At 43.9% G+C, this 18982-nt stretch overlaps 1 protein-coding gene across 7 annotated transcripts in view; it reads left to right on the top strand.

The window, feature by feature from the left end:
• KDM1B (lysine demethylase 1B) overlaps positions 1-18982 on the top strand; it is a 46218-nt gene that overhangs the window by 6808 nt on the left and 20428 nt on the right. For all 7 annotated transcript variants that reach the window (XM_069957949.1, XM_069957942.1, XM_069957948.1 and 4 more), the window contains exons 7-11: positions 10880-10918; positions 13187-13382; positions 13492-13670; positions 14363-14539; positions 15479-15553. In XM_069957949.1, the coding sequence (XP_069814050.1) occupies positions 10880-10918; positions 13187-13382; positions 13492-13670; positions 14363-14539; positions 15479-15553 (666 nt within the window). The remainder of the gene's footprint in view (positions 1-10879; positions 10919-13186; positions 13383-13491; positions 13671-14362; positions 14540-15478; positions 15554-18982) is intronic.

Genomic DNA, 18982 nt, shown 5'->3' with positions numbered 1-18982 from the left:
AGAAAAACAAACTCTATGGAAAGGTTGCAGTTTTCCCACTTATGTTCCCAAGCAGAAGGTGCTCCTAAATCTGCTGTTAGATAGTCTACTATTTGGAGACCATTGGCCTTACTTGACTGTTTGCGCATTATAAACAAGTATATGTGACGCATACGTTTTGTTTATTTAATGAAAGTCTATAGAGCTAGAATAAAGTACCTGTAAGAAAAATAGGTAATTTCATCCCACTGTTGTAACTTAAAGCGTAACTGTCATTTCAGGGTAATTTTTCTGAAAACATTAAATATCAACAGTTCAAGCAATTTTAACCCCTTCCCGCATTAGGACGTACCGGCACGTCCAAATCTGCAGCCCGTTCCCGCAGATGGACGTGCCGGCACGTCCTCTGAATGACAGGGGCGCAGGAGCTGCGCTCCTGTCATTCCCGGCGGGGCCCGGCTGTCAGTGATAGCCGGGCACCCGCCGCAACTGCCGAGATCCGGGCCGAGCCCGGATCTCGGCAGTTAACCCTATAGGTGCTGCGATCTGTGCGATCGCAGTACCTGTAGTGCTACAGGAAGGGAGAATCCTCCCTTCCTCCTCCATCGGGGCTGTGCGGTGAGATCGCACAGTCCCGATGGAGCTGTGACGTCAGGAGGCTTCCCCGAAGCCTCCTGGTGTAACAGCTACGGAAGCTGGTCAGGCTCAGCCTAAGGCTGAGGCTGATCAGCTTTGCCTTTTACAGGCATAGTGCATTGCAGTTGCAATGCACTGTGCCTGTAATCAGGCAATTTTACAGTAAAGTCCCCATGGTGGGACTAAAAACAGTGTTAAAAAAAACACACACACACACACAAAATACATTTATAATAAAATAAAATTTACACATAATCCCCATAGCCCCCAATACAATAATAAATGTAAAAAAAAAAAAAAGTACACATATTTTGTATCACCGTGTGCGTAATGACGCAGGCAATACAAATATTACATGAACCCCTTAGTGACCGCCAATACGTATTTTTACGGCGGTCACTAATGGGCTTTATTCCGATAAATCTGAATTCTTTGAGGGGTGCACTTTCCAAAATGGGATGACATTTGGGGGGATTCTATTCTGCTGACACTACAGGGGCACTGCAAACGCACCTGGCGCTCAGAAACTTCTTCAGAAAAATCTGCACTGCAAATGCTAATTGGCGCTCCTTCCCTTCTGAGCCCGGCTGTGTGCCCATACAGTGGTTTATACCCACGTATGGGGTACCGTTGTACTCAGGAGAACCTGCGTTACAAATTTTGGGGTGCATCTTCTCCTCTGTTCCTAGTGAAATTGAGAAATTTCAAACTAAACAAACATATTATTGAAAAAATTCAATTGTTTCATTCTTACTGTCTAATTTTTAATACTTTCCTCTAATACTTGTGGGGTCAAAATGGTCACCACACCCCAAGATTAATTCTTTGAGGGGTGTACTTTGCAAAATGGGGTGACTTTTGGGGGGTTTCTATTCTGCTGACACTACAGGGGCACTGCAAACGCACCTGGTGCTCAGAAACTTCTTCAGAAAAATCTGCACTGAAAAAGCTAATTGGCGCTCCTTCCCTTCTGAGCCCCGCTGTGTGCCCAAACAGTGGTTTACGCCCACATATGGGGCACCGTTCTACTCAGGAGAACCTGCGTTACAGATTTTGGGGTGCATCTTCTCCTCTGTTCCTAGTGAAATTGAGAAATTTTAAACTAAACAAATATTGGAAAAAGTCTATTTTTTCATTTTTACTGAATTCTTTTGAATACTTTCCTCCAATACCTGTGGGGTCAAAATGCTCATCACACCTTAAGATGAATTCTTTGAGGGGTGTACTTTCCAAAATGGGATGACTTTTGGGGGGGTTCTATTCTGCTGACACTACAGGGGCGCTGCAAACGCACATGGCGCTCAGAAACGTCTTCAGTAAAATCTGAACTGGAAATGCTAATTGGCGCTCCCTTCCTTCTGAGCCCCGCTGTGTGCCCATACAGTGGTGTATGCCCACATATGGTGTACCGTTCTACTCAGGAGAACCTGCGTTACAGATATTGGGGGGCGTTTTCTCTCATGTTGCTTGTGAAAATGAGATAATTTAATGTAAACAAATATATTATTGGAAAATTTCTATTTCCCATTTTTTACGGCCTAATTGTGAATACTTTCCTCCAGCCCCTGTAGGGTTAAAATACTTATGATACCCCTAGATTAATTCTTTAGGGTGTGTAGTTTCTAAAATGGGGTCACTTATGGGGGTTTCCAGTATACAAGCCTTTTAAATCCACTTAAAAAAAGAACTGGTCCCTAAATAAATCAGTTTTGGAAATTTCATGAAAATTTGATAATTTGCTGATACATTTCTAACCCCCGTAACACCCTAAAAAAGTGAAATATGTTTATGAAATGAAGTCAGAATAAAGAAGACATATTGAAAATGTGACTTAGTAATTAATTTATGTCATGTGACTTTCTGTTTTTAGAAGCAAAGAATTTCAAAGTTTGTAAAGTGCAAATTTTTCATGATATTTTGATGTTTTTCACAAAAAAACACACAAGACAGTGACCAAATTTTGCCACTAATATAAAGTACAATATGTTACAAAAAAACAATCTCAGAATCGCTAGCATACGTTAAAGCATCACTGAGCTATAAGCACATAAAGTAAGACAGGTCAGATTTTGAAAAATGAGCCTGGTCATTAAGGCCCAAATAGGCTTAGTCTTGAAGGGGTTAAGAAACTCTGTAATACGTTTTATAAACCAAAAGAGTTTCCTTCTGTACTGAAAAAGCAATCTCCCAGCCTCCCCCCTCACATCAAATGAAGCAGGATTTCTGTCTCCATTATGTGGCTATGGAGAGGGGAGGGGCTGTTAGGAGGGACCAGGGCCGATTCTAGCTTTTTTGCTGCCTGTGGCAAGATTATCATGCCCCCTGCCCTCCTCACATTCCCTGTAATATCACCATGCCCATAGTGCCCCTCACATGGCCCATACAAGAACTCCAGCACCCCCAGGTCCCCCCATTCAACATGATTAATGCCTCAGTTGAGTCTCCTATCCTGTGACCTGACAGCAGTCTAAACTGCAGGGACCTCAGAGCAATAGTCAGGGAGAGAAGATCCAGGACAGGCACAGTGCAGCATGGCAGTGTGTATGGGACACCACTATAGATAACCTCTGACCTCTGACATCAGGAGCCAGAGAAGAGCCATAAAACGGGCTGCTCTGTTAACTCTTTCAGTACTGCAGAATGTAGAGTATTACTGTGCATCACTTACATTCTGCAATACAGAAAGAGTTAACAGCAGAGCAGAACATTACTTTTATGCCTCTTCTCCTGCTCTTGCACTATACTGAGGTCAGCTCGGAGGTCGGCAGTGCAGAGAAGACATAATATAGCGTCCCCGCTGCTGTTAACTTTTTCTTTTCTACAGTGTGTAAGTGATGCAGAGTATAATAACTCTGCATTATTGAAGGGGTTAACAGCAGGAGACAATATATCTATGTCTTATGTGATGTGAATACCTGTGAATACGAGGCTTCCAGTGCCTCCTCAGTGCTTCTCATGAGGCAACTGACAGGAAACACGGCCGGGCACTGAGCCGTAACTAGTTGTAATGATAAGGACACAGGACGCTGATGCCGCCCCCCTCAAGGGCTGTGTTATCTGCCGCCTGAGGCGAACACTTCACCTCGCCTCATGGCAGATACGGGCCTGGGAGGGACTGAGCACGGAGGATTTCTGCACAGCACAACACCCTGCAATCTTCTCTCAGTAACTTCATAGATAAGCACTGACCTTTCTGACACCTGAATTTAGCGGTTTAGCTGCCCAGAGAGTCTACAAACAGTTGACCTTCATGTCACCTCTTCCTGCTCCTTCATCTCCCTCAGCCCCTGCCCCCTTCATAGGCTTACCATGGAGAGAGCAGAACCCGTCTTCACTGGCTTCTCTGTACTGAAGACGTGTTTGCCTGATAATGCACAGATAAGAAGTCGGGGGGAGGCTGGGAGATTGCTTCTTGAGTACAGAAGGAGGCTTTTTTGGCTGATGAAACCTATTACAGAGTGTCTTAAAATCGCTTATACTACTGATTTCTGCAATAAAAAAAAACATGACAGTTACGCTTTAAGTTAACATGAAAATCCTATGTAAGCTATTGGCATAAGCTATGTCTATGCATCCTGTGTAAGCTATAGAGCAAAAAGAGCAGACCACATTGGTATAAATCTTTATGGATTTTCTTGATTGGAATCTTTGGTCTCCCCATGCTACGGAGTCCAAGGAATGATGCTACATTGAGTGACACTGACCACTGGACTCCTTAACACAGAATGTGCAGGGAATTTAATCAACATGTAAAAAGTTATGCTGAATCTTTTCCCACAATTATGTACATTTACCTGTACAGCTACTCCTGCTCTATAAAATGTTGTTGATGGTGCGGCAAGAAATTTAATTAACATTATGCAGATATCGGTGCGTTCCTCCAGCGTCAAATTAGTTATAGCTGGCTTGGAAATCCAGTTTAATCACACCTTGCTGGGAGCGTACGCCCTCTGTGACGCGGCAGGCTCCTCCTGATTGAAGAGGCTATATATAGACTTGCATGTATAGGTAAGCAGGTCGGTTTATCATCCAAAACACCTCTTCGATTTACTGCTACACTACCGAATGGTGGGATTGCTACAGTGTTATGGCAATAATTTTATATTCATGTAAAAAATTTTATTCACTTCACTGGAAGATTCACCACAATAACCTCGCAAGCTGAAAACACTATGAGCTAGGACAAATATAGGGTTCAGACGATAAAGCCAACGGAATAAAACAGCCACAGAGGTGCATTGTGAGAAATTCATAAAACACATTCAGGGTGCCTTCACACGTAGAGGATCCGCAGCAGATCTGCAGCAGATCCGCTGCAGATTTGATGGTGCAGATTTGATGCTGTGTTCAGTTATTTAAATGAAATCTGCTGGGGATCCGGTAAGTGTGCATGTACCCTAAGGAAAAGCACTTAGCACTCGCCATACTTGCTGCAAACGATCCATTTATTGTAGAAAAGTTAATTCACATGAGAATGAGGCTGAAGATGTGTGCAGGTGCAACCACCCCAACAACCGTTTTCGCATCCACTGATGCTTCTTCCGTCCTAGGCCGGAAGAGGCATCAGTGGACGTGAAAATGGTCGTTTACCTGGACACACCTGCACACATTCCCCTCCCCCATTCCTCTCCCCATTTACTTTTCTACAATATATGGATCGCTTTCAGCATATTTGCTAAGTGCTTTACCTTAATGTGTTTTAATAAAAATTTTAAATTGTAAATAGCCACTGGGAAAACAAGGTATATTTTTGGGAGGTTTACTCCTTATTGTGTTTTGAGTATAATAATACCTCCCAGGTCAGCAAGGGTCAATTAAAAATAGCCATGACTACTTTGGCTCTGGAGGAATTCCCTGATGTCTACATATGGTTAATTTACATACAGTCCACTAAATTTTCTAAGTTAATTTTCGAGGGCTAGGAGGAAAGCTGTTAGCAATCACTTGCATGTTTGGGGACAGTGCTGGGGGCTTTCTGACACTATATGCATAGCTGTATGGCTGATTTGGCGGTGATTAGTTTAATCATGAAGGGGAAGTCAAAGTAGTAGTTGTCTTTTTTTTTTTTTTTTTTTTTTTTTTAGCTTCAAACATAGCTGGCATGTCTGCAACAGGCCTTTTTTTGTTTGTTTTTAAAGCCTTATTTATGCTGTACTCCTTCACATGACTAGCCGTCTGTTTTTAAAGAACACAAATTTGTATATGGGGCCTGATAACCAGGTTTTATAATCTTGAGATGACAAATGAATACGTTTGTAGGGCATATTTGATACATATATATTTTACTAGAAAATGTACCCGGCGCTGCCCGGGTATAAAGTGTCAGTGTGTTAATTAGATTTGTTCTAAGGTGCCCAGGAGGCCAAGCTAAAGGTATTGTTTCATCTGAGTTAATCAGTGTATACCTGTAGTGCATAGTTGGAGGGGTTCTGTATACCCACAATGTATAGTTTTTAGGGGTCTCGCATATCTGTAGTGCATAGTTGGGGGGCTGTATACTAGGGCTGGGCGATATTGGCCTAAATCAATATCGCGGTTTATCGCACATGTAGCCGCGGTAACGATAATTCAAAGATAATTATGACACGCCCCTTTTAGCAAACCCACTAGCCATGCCAAACTGGCGATATTTTGATTAGAAAAAGTAAAAAAAAGAACTGAACAGCAACCCATGGTTAGTCTATTATCATTATTACTATTTGTCATTATTAGGGGTCTCAGCAGAGACCTGGATGTGTATATACAGGTATACAGCCTCTACAGGATGTGTATACACAGGGGGTCATATAGGAATACATGTGTATAACTATATGGGGGGTGGATAGGTGTATATGACTATAGGGGGGGGGGATGGATTGGGGTGCATTACTATACAGGAGGTACATAGGGATAGAAGTGTATGACTATATGGGGGTGGATCGGGGTGTATTACTATACAGGAGGTACATAGGGAGGTACATAGGGATGGGGGTACTGAACTATACATGGGAGTACATAGGGATGGGGGTACAGAACTATACATGGGAGTACATAGGGATGGGGGTACTGAACTATACATGGGAGTACATAGGGATGGGGGTACTGAACTATACATGGGAGTACATAGGGATGGGGGTACAGAACTATACATGGGAGTACATAGGGATAGGGGTGTATGACTATACAGGGGGCACATAGGGATAGGGGTGTATGACTATACAGGGGGCATATAGGGATAGGGGTGTATGACTATACAGGGGGCACATAGGGGGAGGGGCAGATAGGGGTGTATGACTATACAGGGGGCACATAGGGATTGGCGGTGTATGACTAAACAGGGGGCGGGGCGGATAGGGGTGTATGACTATACAGGGGGGCGGACAGGGGTGTATGACTATACAGGGGAGGGTGGACAGGGGTGTATGACTATACTGGGGGATAGGGGTGTATGACTATACGGGGGGATAGAGGTGTATGACTATACAGGGGGGGATAGGGGTGTATGACTATACAGGGGGGGATAGGGGTGTATGAATATACAGGGACGACGGACAGGGGTGTATGACTATACCAGGGGGGGGCAAGATAGGGGTGTGTTACTAAACAGGGGTGTATGGCTATACGGGGGGACGGGTGTATGACTATACAGGGGGGACAGGGGTGTATGACTATACAGGGGACACATAGGGGTAGGGGCGGATAGGGGTGTATGACTATACAGGGGGGGATAGGGGTGTATGACTATACAGGGGCGGACAGGGGTGTATGACTATACAGGGGGGGCGGACAGGGGTGTATGACTATACAGGGGGGGGCGGACAGGGGTGTATGACTATACAGGGGGGGATAGGGGTGTATGACTGTACAGGGGGGGCGGACAGGGGTGTATGACTGTACAGGGGGGGTGGACAGGGGTGTATGACTGTACAGGGGGGGCGGACAGGGGTGTATGACTGTACAGGGGAGGAAGACAGGGGTGTATGACTGTATGGGGAGGAGGACAGGGGTGTATGACTGTATGGGGAGGAGGACAGGGGTGTATGACTGTATGGGGAGGAAGACAGGGGTGTATGACTGTATGGGGAGGAGGACAGGGGTGTATGACTGTATGGGGAGGAGGACAGGGGTGTATGACTGCAGTCCCCCCAGTAACAGTACAGGACTGTAACATAGGAGGAATGGATGTGCTGCAGCAGGCAGGATACCACACACAGCTGTAAGTTATCCTGCCTGCTGCAGCCCATTATTCCTCCTATGTTACACTCCTGTACTGTTACTGAGGGGATGAGAGGACAGGTCAGCTGCTCCAAAGTGCTGCTCCTCCACCTCCAGCTCTGACATGGCCGCGTCCCTGCACACACAGGACAACGTGTGCAGCGCTCGCCGGCCGGGAGTGGGGGAGCGCTTGGACGGGACTGGAGGGGGGACCAGCACAGTTCCGTCCGAGTGCCCCCCCACACCCGGCCGGCGAGCGCTGCACACGTTGTCCTGTGTGTGCAGGGACGCGGCCATGTCAGAGCTGGAGGAGCAACAGCACGTGAGGGCGGCTGTCCTGTACTCCCCTCAGTGAGCAGGGATGCCGGCCTGGACGGGTGGTGGGCGCATGGACGGTGCGGCAGGACGGGGCCTCAGAGAGGGCGGACAGGTGCGCGCACGGGGGGTGGGGGGAAGGTCGCTTGGACCAGACGGGGGCGGTGCGGGCGGTCACCTGGGCCCTGCTCCTCCTTCAGCTCCCGCACCGATACCGGCGTCCCTGCACATGACGTGCAGCGCTCGTGCCAGGCCGCGCGCGTGAGGCTCTGACAGGACGTGCGCAGGGACATAAAAGTACAAAAATACCGCAATTACCGTCCTGGCTAAGTTGAAGTCGGTTAACCGACGCCAGTGACGGTATCTGTATTTTTGCGGTATACCGCCCAGCCCTACTGTATACCTATAGTGTATAGTTGGGGGGGTCCTGTATACATGTAATGTGTAGTTGGGGGGCTGTATACCTGTAGTGTATAGTTGAGGGAGGTCCTGTATACCTGCAGTGTACAGTTGGTGAAGGTCCTGTATACCTGTACTGTATAGTTCGGGGGTCCTGTATACCTGTAGTATATAGTTGGTGCTGTATACCTGTAATGTATAGTTGGTGGAGGTCTTGTATACCTGTAGTTTATAGTTTGAGGGTCCTGGATACCTGTAGTGTATAATTGGTGGAGGTCTTGTATACCTGTAGTATATAGTTCGGGGGTCCTGTATACCTGTAGTGCATAGTTTGAAGGTCCTGTATAACTGTAGAATAGAGTTGATGGAGGTCCTGTATACCTGTAGTGTATAGTTTGGGGTCCTATATACCTGTAGTATATAGTTGGTGGAGTTCCTGTATACCTGGAGTATATAGCTTTGGGGCCCTGTATACCTGTAGTATAGAGTTGGTGAAGGTGCTGTATACATGTAGTATATAGTTGGTGGAGTTCCTGTATACCTGTAGTGTATAGTTTGGGGTCCTGTATACCTGTAGTATATAGTTGGTGGAGGTCCTGTATACCTGAAGTATATAGTTGGTGGAGGTCCTGTATACCTGTAGTGTATAGTTTTGGGGTCCTGTATACCTGTAGTATATAGTTGGTGGAAGTCCCGTGCACCTGTAGTGTATAGTTTTGGGGTCCTGTATACCTGTAGTGTCCTGTATACCTGCAGGGTCGTATTTACCATTAGGCACCCATGGTCTGGTGCGTAGGGTAGCACCTTGCAGAGGGGCAGTACCCTCCCGTTCAGACTTGCCAGAAAATCTGGTGTCTTTTCAAGGGGGGTATGGCGGTATTGGTCAGGTCTGGCATAGCGGTGTTATCCAGTCACAGTATGGTGGTATTGGTCAGGTCTGGTGTGGCGGTGTTCTCCAGTCACAATGTGGCGGTATTGGTCAGGTCTGGTATAGTGGTGTTATCAAGTCACAGTATGGCGGTATTGGTCAGGTGTGGTATGGTAGTGTTATCCAGTCACAGTATGGCAGTATTGGTCAGGTCTGGTATGGCAGTGTTATCCAGTCACAAAATGGCGGTATTGGTCAGGTCTGGCAGTGTTATCCAGTCACAAAATGGCGGTATTGGTCAGGTGTGGTATGACAGTGTTATCCAGTTACAGTATGGCGGTATTGGTCAGGTCTGGTATAGCAGTATTTTCCAGTCATAGTATGGTGGTATTGGTCAGGTGTGTTATGACAGTGTTACCCAGTCACAGTATGGTAGTATTGGTCAGGTCTGGTGTGGTGGTGTTATCCAGTCATGGTATGGTGGTATTGGTCAGGTGTGGTATGACAGTGTTATCCAGTCACAGTGTGGCGGTATTGGTCAGGTCTGATATGATGGTGTTATCCAGTCATGGTATGGTGGTATTGGTCAGGTCTGGTATGGCGGTGTCATTCAGACACAGTGTGGTGGTATTGGTCAGGTCTAGTATGGCAGTGTTATCCAGTCACAGTATGGCGGTATTGGTCAGGTCTGGTATGACAGTGTTATCCAGTCACAGTGTGGCGGTATTGGTCAGGTCTGGTGTGGCAGTGTTACCCAGTCACAGTTTGGTATACCTGTAGTGCCCTGTATATACATGTACTGTATAGATGGAGTAGGGGGTCCTGTATACATGTACTGTATAGATGGAGTAGGGGGTCCTGTATATACATGTACTGTATAGATGGAGTAGGGGGCCCTGTATATACATGTACTGTATAGATGGAGTAGGGGGTCCTGTATATACATGTACTGTATAGATGGAGTAGGGGGTCCTGTATATACATGTACTGTATGGATGGAGTAGGGGGTCCTGTATATACATGTACTGTATAGATGGAGTAGGGGGTCCTGTATATACATGTACTGTATAGATGGAGTAGGGGGTCTACCAGTTATTACTGTGGATGTTGTGAGGCAGCTTCCCTAGCAACCACAACTCCCTGTGAAAATGAAAGCAGTAATCCTATTGGTTGCTAAGGCTCCAATTGCCGTGTCTGCTGCAGCTAATTATATCACCTGTGTTTGCAGTGAGATTTTCCCATTCATCTCTATGGGGCGCCTCTCTTTCCCCTCCCCCTCCCCTCCTGTACATCTGGCGGGGACGGGACCTTCGCTAAAACCTTCCCGGGCACCCAATGTATCTATGTGCCAAATTTGGGGTCAAACAGTTCAGACGTTTGGAAGTCTATTTGGGACAGAAAGACAGACAGACAGACTTTCATTTTTATTATATAGATTTTACAGTAATGTGTATTTATAGTTGCTGTTTTATTATGTTTATATCTTAGGCTGAAGGGTCAGATCATTGCTCTTTGCCAGAAGACCTGGTAAGTGCCGATGTATAGAAGTTGTCATCATATAGGTCCACGTTAGTTAGGACTGGCATACCATGTAGGAGTGAAGTGCACCAAATATATTAAAGTGAACTTATCACTATTATAATGCATATAACTCTGTAAGCAGCTCCAAATGGAGCTGCTAAAGCTTTGTCATACCATACTTAGAGCCTTAGAAGCCTCTTTGCTTGTCAATCATCCCTGCAGAGCACACTGACAGACACGGCCCGGACACTGCCCAGATGACTAATTCCGGCTTCTCTCTCTGCAGCGTGCCGGAATAAAACATTGCTTTCTCGTATACACCCACTAGGAAAATGGTATGACAACACTTTAGCAGCTCTATTGGGAGTGAGTTTTTCAGCACCTTGTCCTCAAATTAAAGGAGAAGTCCGGCCAAAATTAATTTTTGATATGTTGTTACTTATGAAAAGTTATACAAATTTCTAATGTACATTAATTATGGGAAATGCACATATACTGCTATTTCCCTTAATTTAGTAGATCAGGAAGTGTTAGAAATATCTCTGAAGAAGTGACGTCACGACCCAGGGTGTAATTCCTATGGAGTGTCCAGCAGGGGGCGCTCTCTATATAGAAGTCTATGGGACTTTATTGTTTCTATGGGTTTCTATGTAATGTAATGTAATGTAATGTAGTGTACAGTGCTTTATTGAATGAATACATCTATGGAATACTTTGGGGAGCAAGTGTCCTTGCTCCCCAAAGTATTGCATAAATGTATTCATTCAATACACAGTAAGCCCGCCGATCCGCCGCATTTCCGCCGAATTTCCGCCGCATTCCCGCCGATCCGCCACACGCTGATCCGCCGCATTCCCGCCGATCCGGACCATATACATTGAACTACAGCTCCCATCATCTGCTTCTAGTATGAACAGGTGATGGGAGCTGTAGTTGGGTAAGGGATATGACATGCCGCCGGGCGCAGGGGGGAGCCGCTCAGTACACAGGAGCTCTCCCCCCTCCTCCTCCTCCTTCCGTGATAACTTCCGCCTATACCAATGCTGACTCCCTGCCTGGCCGCCGCTCCCCGCTCTCCCCCCCCATACATACCGGCTCCCGATGCATCCTGGTGTCCGCGCTGATGCCGGGAGCCGGTATATGTGAGCGGAGAGCGGCGGCCAGGCAGGGACTCAGCAGTGCTATAGGCGGAAGTTATCCCGGAAGGAGGAGGGGGGAGAGCTCCTGTGTACTGAGCGGCTCCCCCTGCGCCCGGCGGCATGTCATATCCCTTCCCCAACTACAGCTCCCATCACCTGTTCATACTAGAAGCAGATGATGGGAGCTGTAGTTCAATGTATATGGTCCGGATCGGCGGGAATGCGGCGGATCAGCGTGTGGCGGATCGGCGGGAATGCGGCGGAAATTCGGCGGAAATGCGGCGGATCGGCGGGCTTACTGTGTATTGAATGTATTGAATGAATACATTTATGCAATACTTTGGGGAGCAAGGACACTTGCTCCCCAAAGTATTCCATAGATGTATTCATTCAATAAAGCACTGTACACTACATTACATTACATTACATAGAAACCCATAGAAACAATAAAGTCCCATAGACTTCTATATAGAGAGCGCCCCCTGCTGGACACTCCATAGGAATTACACCCTGGGTCGTGACGTCACTTCTTCAGAGATATTTCTAACACTTCCTGATCTACTAAATTAAGGGAAATAGCAGTATATGTGCATTTCCCATAATTAATGTACATTAGAAATTTGTATAACTTTTCATAAGTAACAACATATCAAAAATTAATTTTGGCCGGACTTCTCCTTTAACCCTCCCAGCATTAAAAAGAAGCTACAAAATTGCAGATAAAGCCTGTCAGGGACTAGTTTAAATCAGCTTTCTCAGAAGGAAGGGGAGAGGAGAGGGGGATACAGAGAGAAAAGATCACACACAGATTTCTGTGTTTTCAGCAGAAAGCAGCAGCCGGGAACTGGGAGAAGCAACATATCAAAAGTTATGTTTGAGTGGAATACCCCTTTAACTGCAGGCTCATGTTTGGTAGTCATATAGAGACTGGAGTTGCAGTGTGCATGCTTGACTTCCACTGCATTGTAACTAAAAAATTTGGGCCCCTAATATTTAGGTTGAAGAAATAGGAAAATAACTGGAATGTACATATACGATTTCCTTTCTTCATTGAGTACATTATTTTTGGGTAGTGATGTCAAATAACTCTTCAGATCCTTTATGCTATTTAACTTTTTTTTCTACTCACTGTCAGAGGGTTTCAGAAGTATCAACTCAACCATGGTATGCAATGCTTATTCTACCTCCGCTCTTGAAAGACAGTCCAGCTGCTCCATTACTTGCAGCTTATTACCCAGACTGTGTAGGCATGAGCCCATCGTGTACCAGCACAAACCGTCTTCATCTGGAAAACAAGGTGGAGCAAACCCGAGGCACACCTTCCACTTCTGGTAAGCCTCCATATGCAGCTACCATAGTTATTATACACTAGCCGTTAGTGATAAGCATGTAGCATTAGTACAGAAAAATGAAGTTCTTTTCTTTTTCTTTAATTTGTAGGGATTAATCCATATTTTCAGCCATTCTACCAACCCAATGAATGTGGTAAAGCTCTCTGTGTCAGACCAGATGTAATGGAGCTAGATGAGCTCTATGAGTTTCCTGAGTACTCCAGAGACCCCACAATGTATTTGGCAATGAGGAATCTTATTTTGGCCTTGTGGCATATAAATTGTAAGGTAAGTTTCTTGTTAAATCTCCTCTGTTATATGAAGTAAGGGTCCTTTTACATGGCCCAACATGGGGCCATGCAAGGACGCAAACAAGCATCCTACGGCACTGCTGTGTGATCTGGCATTCTACTCTCCCATCCCGCCACTGTGTCTTTAGGCCACCCAGCCTCAGCAGTCAGAACTGGACAAAAGAGCTGGAGAGCAGGATGCCAGATCACATAGCAGCGCACTAGGTATGTATGCATAGTCATGCTGTCAGTTTCCCTTTGATATCAGCCACACATCCCCTGTTTTCCTGTTTACACAGGGAGATGTGCAGCTGATAGCATCTTTTGAGCCTTGAAAATTTATTGCTATCAGCCAAGGATCATTGTTTACCTGCTCCTTGGCTGATTGCTGTCACTTTTACATACAGGCCAATTTTAAGTTCAAGTCAATTGAGACTACACATTTAGTTTCATATTATTTCTAGCAATATTGAAAATGATACAATGCTGAACCAGTCTAGCAGTGCATCTTTTTCAATATTGCTAGAAATAATATGAAACTAAATGTGTAGTGAATGTTGCAATGTGGGGAAATGCTGTTTGTACTTCTGATGGTAGCATTGATAATAGCATCCTTACATTTTATCGCTATTGGGGTTAGGTATAATTAATTGTCTGTTTTACAAGGTTATGCTTCTGTTTTCATGATAGGAAGTGCTGACAGCACAGACCTGTGCTCATCACATAATGGTGAGAGGATTAGTTCGCATCCGCTGTGTACAGGAAGTGGAAAGAATTCTCTATTTTATAACAAGGAAGGGACTAGTTAACACTGGGGTTTTGTCTGTTTCACCTGGCCAGTTCCTTCTTCCAAAGGAATATCACAATGTAAGTAAAATACTTCATTTAATTTTTTTTGCAGAAATGAATAGTACAAGCGATTTTAAGAAACTGTATAACAGTTTTTATTAAGCAAAAGAGTCTTCTTCTGTACTCAAAAAGCTGTGTTGCGGCCCCCCCCCCCCCAGTCCATTTATGATCTATGGTGATTAGAGGGGTCGAAGGGGTGAGGGCGCATGAGAGAAGACAAACAGCTTGTGTATAGCAGAGAGCACAACACAACATCCTGCAATATTCTCTTGCCAAGTTCCCAGGTCAACCGACCAACAAAACACAGTTATCACTGAACTCAAGGAGAACAGTGAAAAAAATTCCAATGAAGTACTCAATCAAGAGTCTCCACTCATGCCCCTAAAAATTTAAATATGCAAAACAGGAGTCTGTGGAGCCTCGGTTGCAAGTCTCAAAACACGGGATAGCCAGATATCTCTCGCCTGTTGCCACGGGGTGCCTCCATGATAGGGAGAGCACCACACCACCCTGATAAATAGCCCCTTAAGTCCCACTCGGTTGCGAGTATTGGAACATAAATAGGGAAACACAAGTTCCCAGGTAAGCACTGACCTTTCTGACCTGTAAATCCAGTGTTTTCTGTGCCCCGACAAGTCTGCAAACTGCAGGAGCTGGCCCTGTCCTCTTCCTTTTCACTCATCCCCCTTAGGCCCTCCCTCCATAGGTTATGATGAACACAGCAGAACCCATATTCACTTTGCTGCTCTGTAGGGAAGACTGCTTTGCCTAATAATGCACAGATAAGAAGTGAGGGGGGGAAGCTGGGAAACAGCTTTTTTAAGACAGAAAGAAACTTTTTTGGCCTAATAAAACCTGTAAAGAGTAGAGCTTCTTAAAATTAAAAAAGTTAAACTTTAACTTAGTAAAATGTGCCACACACAGTTTTAACCTAGTCTATTCCCTCTTCCATTATAGAAATCTGTGATTATTGTTGGAGCAGGTCCGGCAGGTTTAGCGGCTGCACGACAGCTACACAATTTTGGCCTTCAGGTAAGAAACCCTTTTTAGTCTCTTAGTGACCAAGGAATATTTTTAGTTTTTCATTGTCACATGCCAAGAGCCATAACTTTTCATTTTTTTTAGTCAACACCTACATACCTATATGAGGGCTTGTTTTTTGCAGCACAAAACTTTTTTGATTGCTTCCTTTTCTTTTCTTTTGGAGGCAAATTAAGAAAATACAGGAAGTCTGGTGTATTTTTTTTATTTTTATAGTATGTGGGATAAATAATGAGATAGTATTAAAGTTCAGGTTGCTATGGAAGTGTTGATACGAAATACAAAAATGTATGTTTTATACAAAAAAATATTTTGTAAGGGAAAATTGTGTAATTGTTTTTTTTTTTTGGGGGGGGGGGTATTATTTTTATACTTAATAAAATAAAAAAAATTATAAGCTTAATTTTCTTTCTTTTTATTAGTCCCACAAAGGTACTTTTGAAATGCAATCTTCTAATCTAATACACTGTACCACTGGGATAGTATGGAGTTGTTTTTTTGTTAAACCATATTTTATTAAACAAACCATATCAAATACAATTTGTACAGTAAAAGTAATGTTTTACATTTTGCTACATATCTGAACACAATTAAAGGTGTTTGAGTTGCATACAAAACGTGCACGTCTCCTCCCTTTTTCTTTTTTCCTGAACAATTAATCATCACACAAACAAAAAGAACTTCAGTGATAACATTACCACTATGGTAGTGCGAAATTCATCTGCGTCCATGGAATTGCGTCAGCCCAATGCTTCCAGAAACCGCTTAAAGCAGAACTATCAGCAGATTCGGGTCAACGAACCTGCTGATATCCCCCAGTAGCTGTTTACCATATGTCTGAAGGGGTCGTTCTTGTTATTTCTTTGCTTTCCTGTATTGTTGAGCTTTTGTATGATAGAAGATATGTTAATCGCCAGCTTAGGAGCTGCTTGTTACGTACTGCTTCCTGCATATGCGTGGGTTGGCGGACAGTCAACTTCCAGAATGCTCCTAAAGGCCCTATTACACCATAAGATGTCTGACATCTCTCATTATCTTACAGATTTATTTCTCCCAAAGCCAGGAATGGATTTGAAAAGAGGAGAAATCTCAGTCTTATCTTTACGACCTGTTCTATGTTTATAGTCCGCTCCTGACTTTGGCTGAAAAATTCTGTCAGACATCTTTTGGTGTATTAGGGCCTTAAGTAGGCAATCAGTATATCTGCTATTATACAAAAGCTCCACAATACAGGAACACAAAGAAATTTGAAGAACGCCACTTCAGACATAAGGTAAACAGCTGCTAGGGGATATTGGCAGGTTCATTGGCCTGAACCTGCTGATCCGCTTTAAATGCCAGAGTCAGAGTTTTACCACACCATCTGAGGGGTTCAAATACAAGGGCTGAAGGTTTCTCAGCTCTTGATAGTTAGAGCAGGGGCCCTGCTGTCATGCAACATCCAAGTTCTCGTGATATTCTGCACAGGGAACCTGTGCCAGGCTCCTTTTGCCCCGACTGCAAAAATGTATTGTGGTCATTACAGGGTTAGTATTGTGTGTAGCTTTGTTTGTTTTCAAAAGGAGACTGGTTCTTTTTCTAGCTGTGAAAAGGTTGGATTTGGTAAACAGTGTTTTGCGATTCTAAGACTGCACAAATAAGTCAATAGATATAGTTTACTTAAGTAATAAAGCTAAATACAAAGCAACAAGTACAATAAGATGTAGAATAAGAGCTACAAGGTACAAAGAAGTAAACACAATAGAAATCTTAAGATATACTTGTCTATAAAGTCACAATCTAGGTTTCAATCCGGGCTTCATTTATTCGAATGACCCCAGTCACACGTCTATATGCCGAAAAAAAAGGGACAGGTCCTAGTGTGGTCCTGCATTTGCGGCATGGATCACTATCTTCTATGTATTGGTCTGTGAATTGTAGGGCACTACTGATGCACATTTGGGCTGGGTTCACACTACGTATATTTCAGTCACTATTGTGGTCCTCATATTGCAACCAAAACCAGGAGTGGATTAAAAACACAGGCTCTGTTCACACAATGTTGAAATTGAGTGGATGGCCGTCATTTAATGGCAAATATTTGCTGTTATTTTAAAACAACGGCTGTTATATTAAAATAATGGCAGTTATTTACTGTTATATGGCGGCCATCCACTCAATTTCAACATTGTATGAACAGAGCCTTTCTGTGTTTTTAATCCACTCCTGGTTTTGGTTGCAATATGAGGACCACAATACTGACTGAAATATACATATTACAGACAGGTGAATGAGGCCTAATGCTAGTGTCGTACACAGCAGTTTGTTTTTTAAAACAAAAGCCAGACGTAGACCCAGCAACGTGCGGATGTATAGGTCCTTCCTTTATATGTCCCATTCATTTTGAATCCAACATATATTGCTCACATTTGTAAAACCGATCTCTGACTTTGGTGGGTTTGTATTGTCTGCTATGCTAATGTGGCTTGGTTCTCACATTTACCAAACACTATGAAAATAACAGAATTATTCCTTGTGTATATCATCAAAACTAAATAGCAAAAGCATTACATTGTGAGTCAAAACTGATGTGTTGAACCAAATTATTAACCAGATTAATCCTTGTATATTATTAATAACTGTATTTTTCACTGCATAAGACACACTTTTTTTTCCTCCCAAAGGGGCAGGAAAAAGTTCGTGGACCGCATTGCTGAACTCTGACAGAGAGAGGGTTGATCAGCCTGAGACCCCTTTACAGCTAGTTACCTCAGTATATAGATGTTAGTATTTATATGCTGATACTCGTATGAACACCCAGAACTATATCTGGATAATAAGGATTGAGAACCGCAGAAATTAGCTCCTATCAACAACTTTATTATTCATATCGCCCAAAAGTTTTAGCTCACACAATACATTATTCTATGCCTCCTTATAAGGTTCCTAATTTAAGCATACATTCAGTAGACTGAACTAACAGCAACATAAGGATAAGAATATGATCATATTTACCGGCCAGCGGTCCTCCTGTCTACACAGCTTTTGTTATTCCTTCTTTGGATGGTTCCCTGATGCATATCATCATCTCTCTTGGACCTTTTTATACACCTTTCAACCACTGATTATAGTGTGGCCGGTCCTGATTGGTCATATCCTATCATGATTGTGTTTCTTTGGGAACGTGTTTGTATATGTCCAAATCAGGGAAGTTTAAATATGACATCCGCTATTCTGGTATTTATGGCTGTCCCCAAGCTATTACCAACAATCGGGATATGGGTTCTTGTACATGTACACAAAGAAGCTGGTCTGGTGGGTGATAGCGATCAGCTAACTGTGTATCCATCACAACTGCCTGACACATCCAACATCATACATGGGTTACACAAACACTTCCAAAGCTAAATGTACTGCTGTTCCATACATTTATATCAACTA

The sequence above is a fragment of the Dendropsophus ebraccatus genome, chromosome 2, assembly GCF_027789765.1.
Source record: "Dendropsophus ebraccatus isolate aDenEbr1 chromosome 2, aDenEbr1.pat, whole genome shotgun sequence".
NCBI classification, from domain to species: domain Eukaryota; kingdom Metazoa; phylum Chordata; class Amphibia; order Anura; family Hylidae; genus Dendropsophus; species Dendropsophus ebraccatus.
Note: the sequence above shows the minus strand (reverse complement) of the source record. Positions and strands in the feature narration are given on the sequence as shown.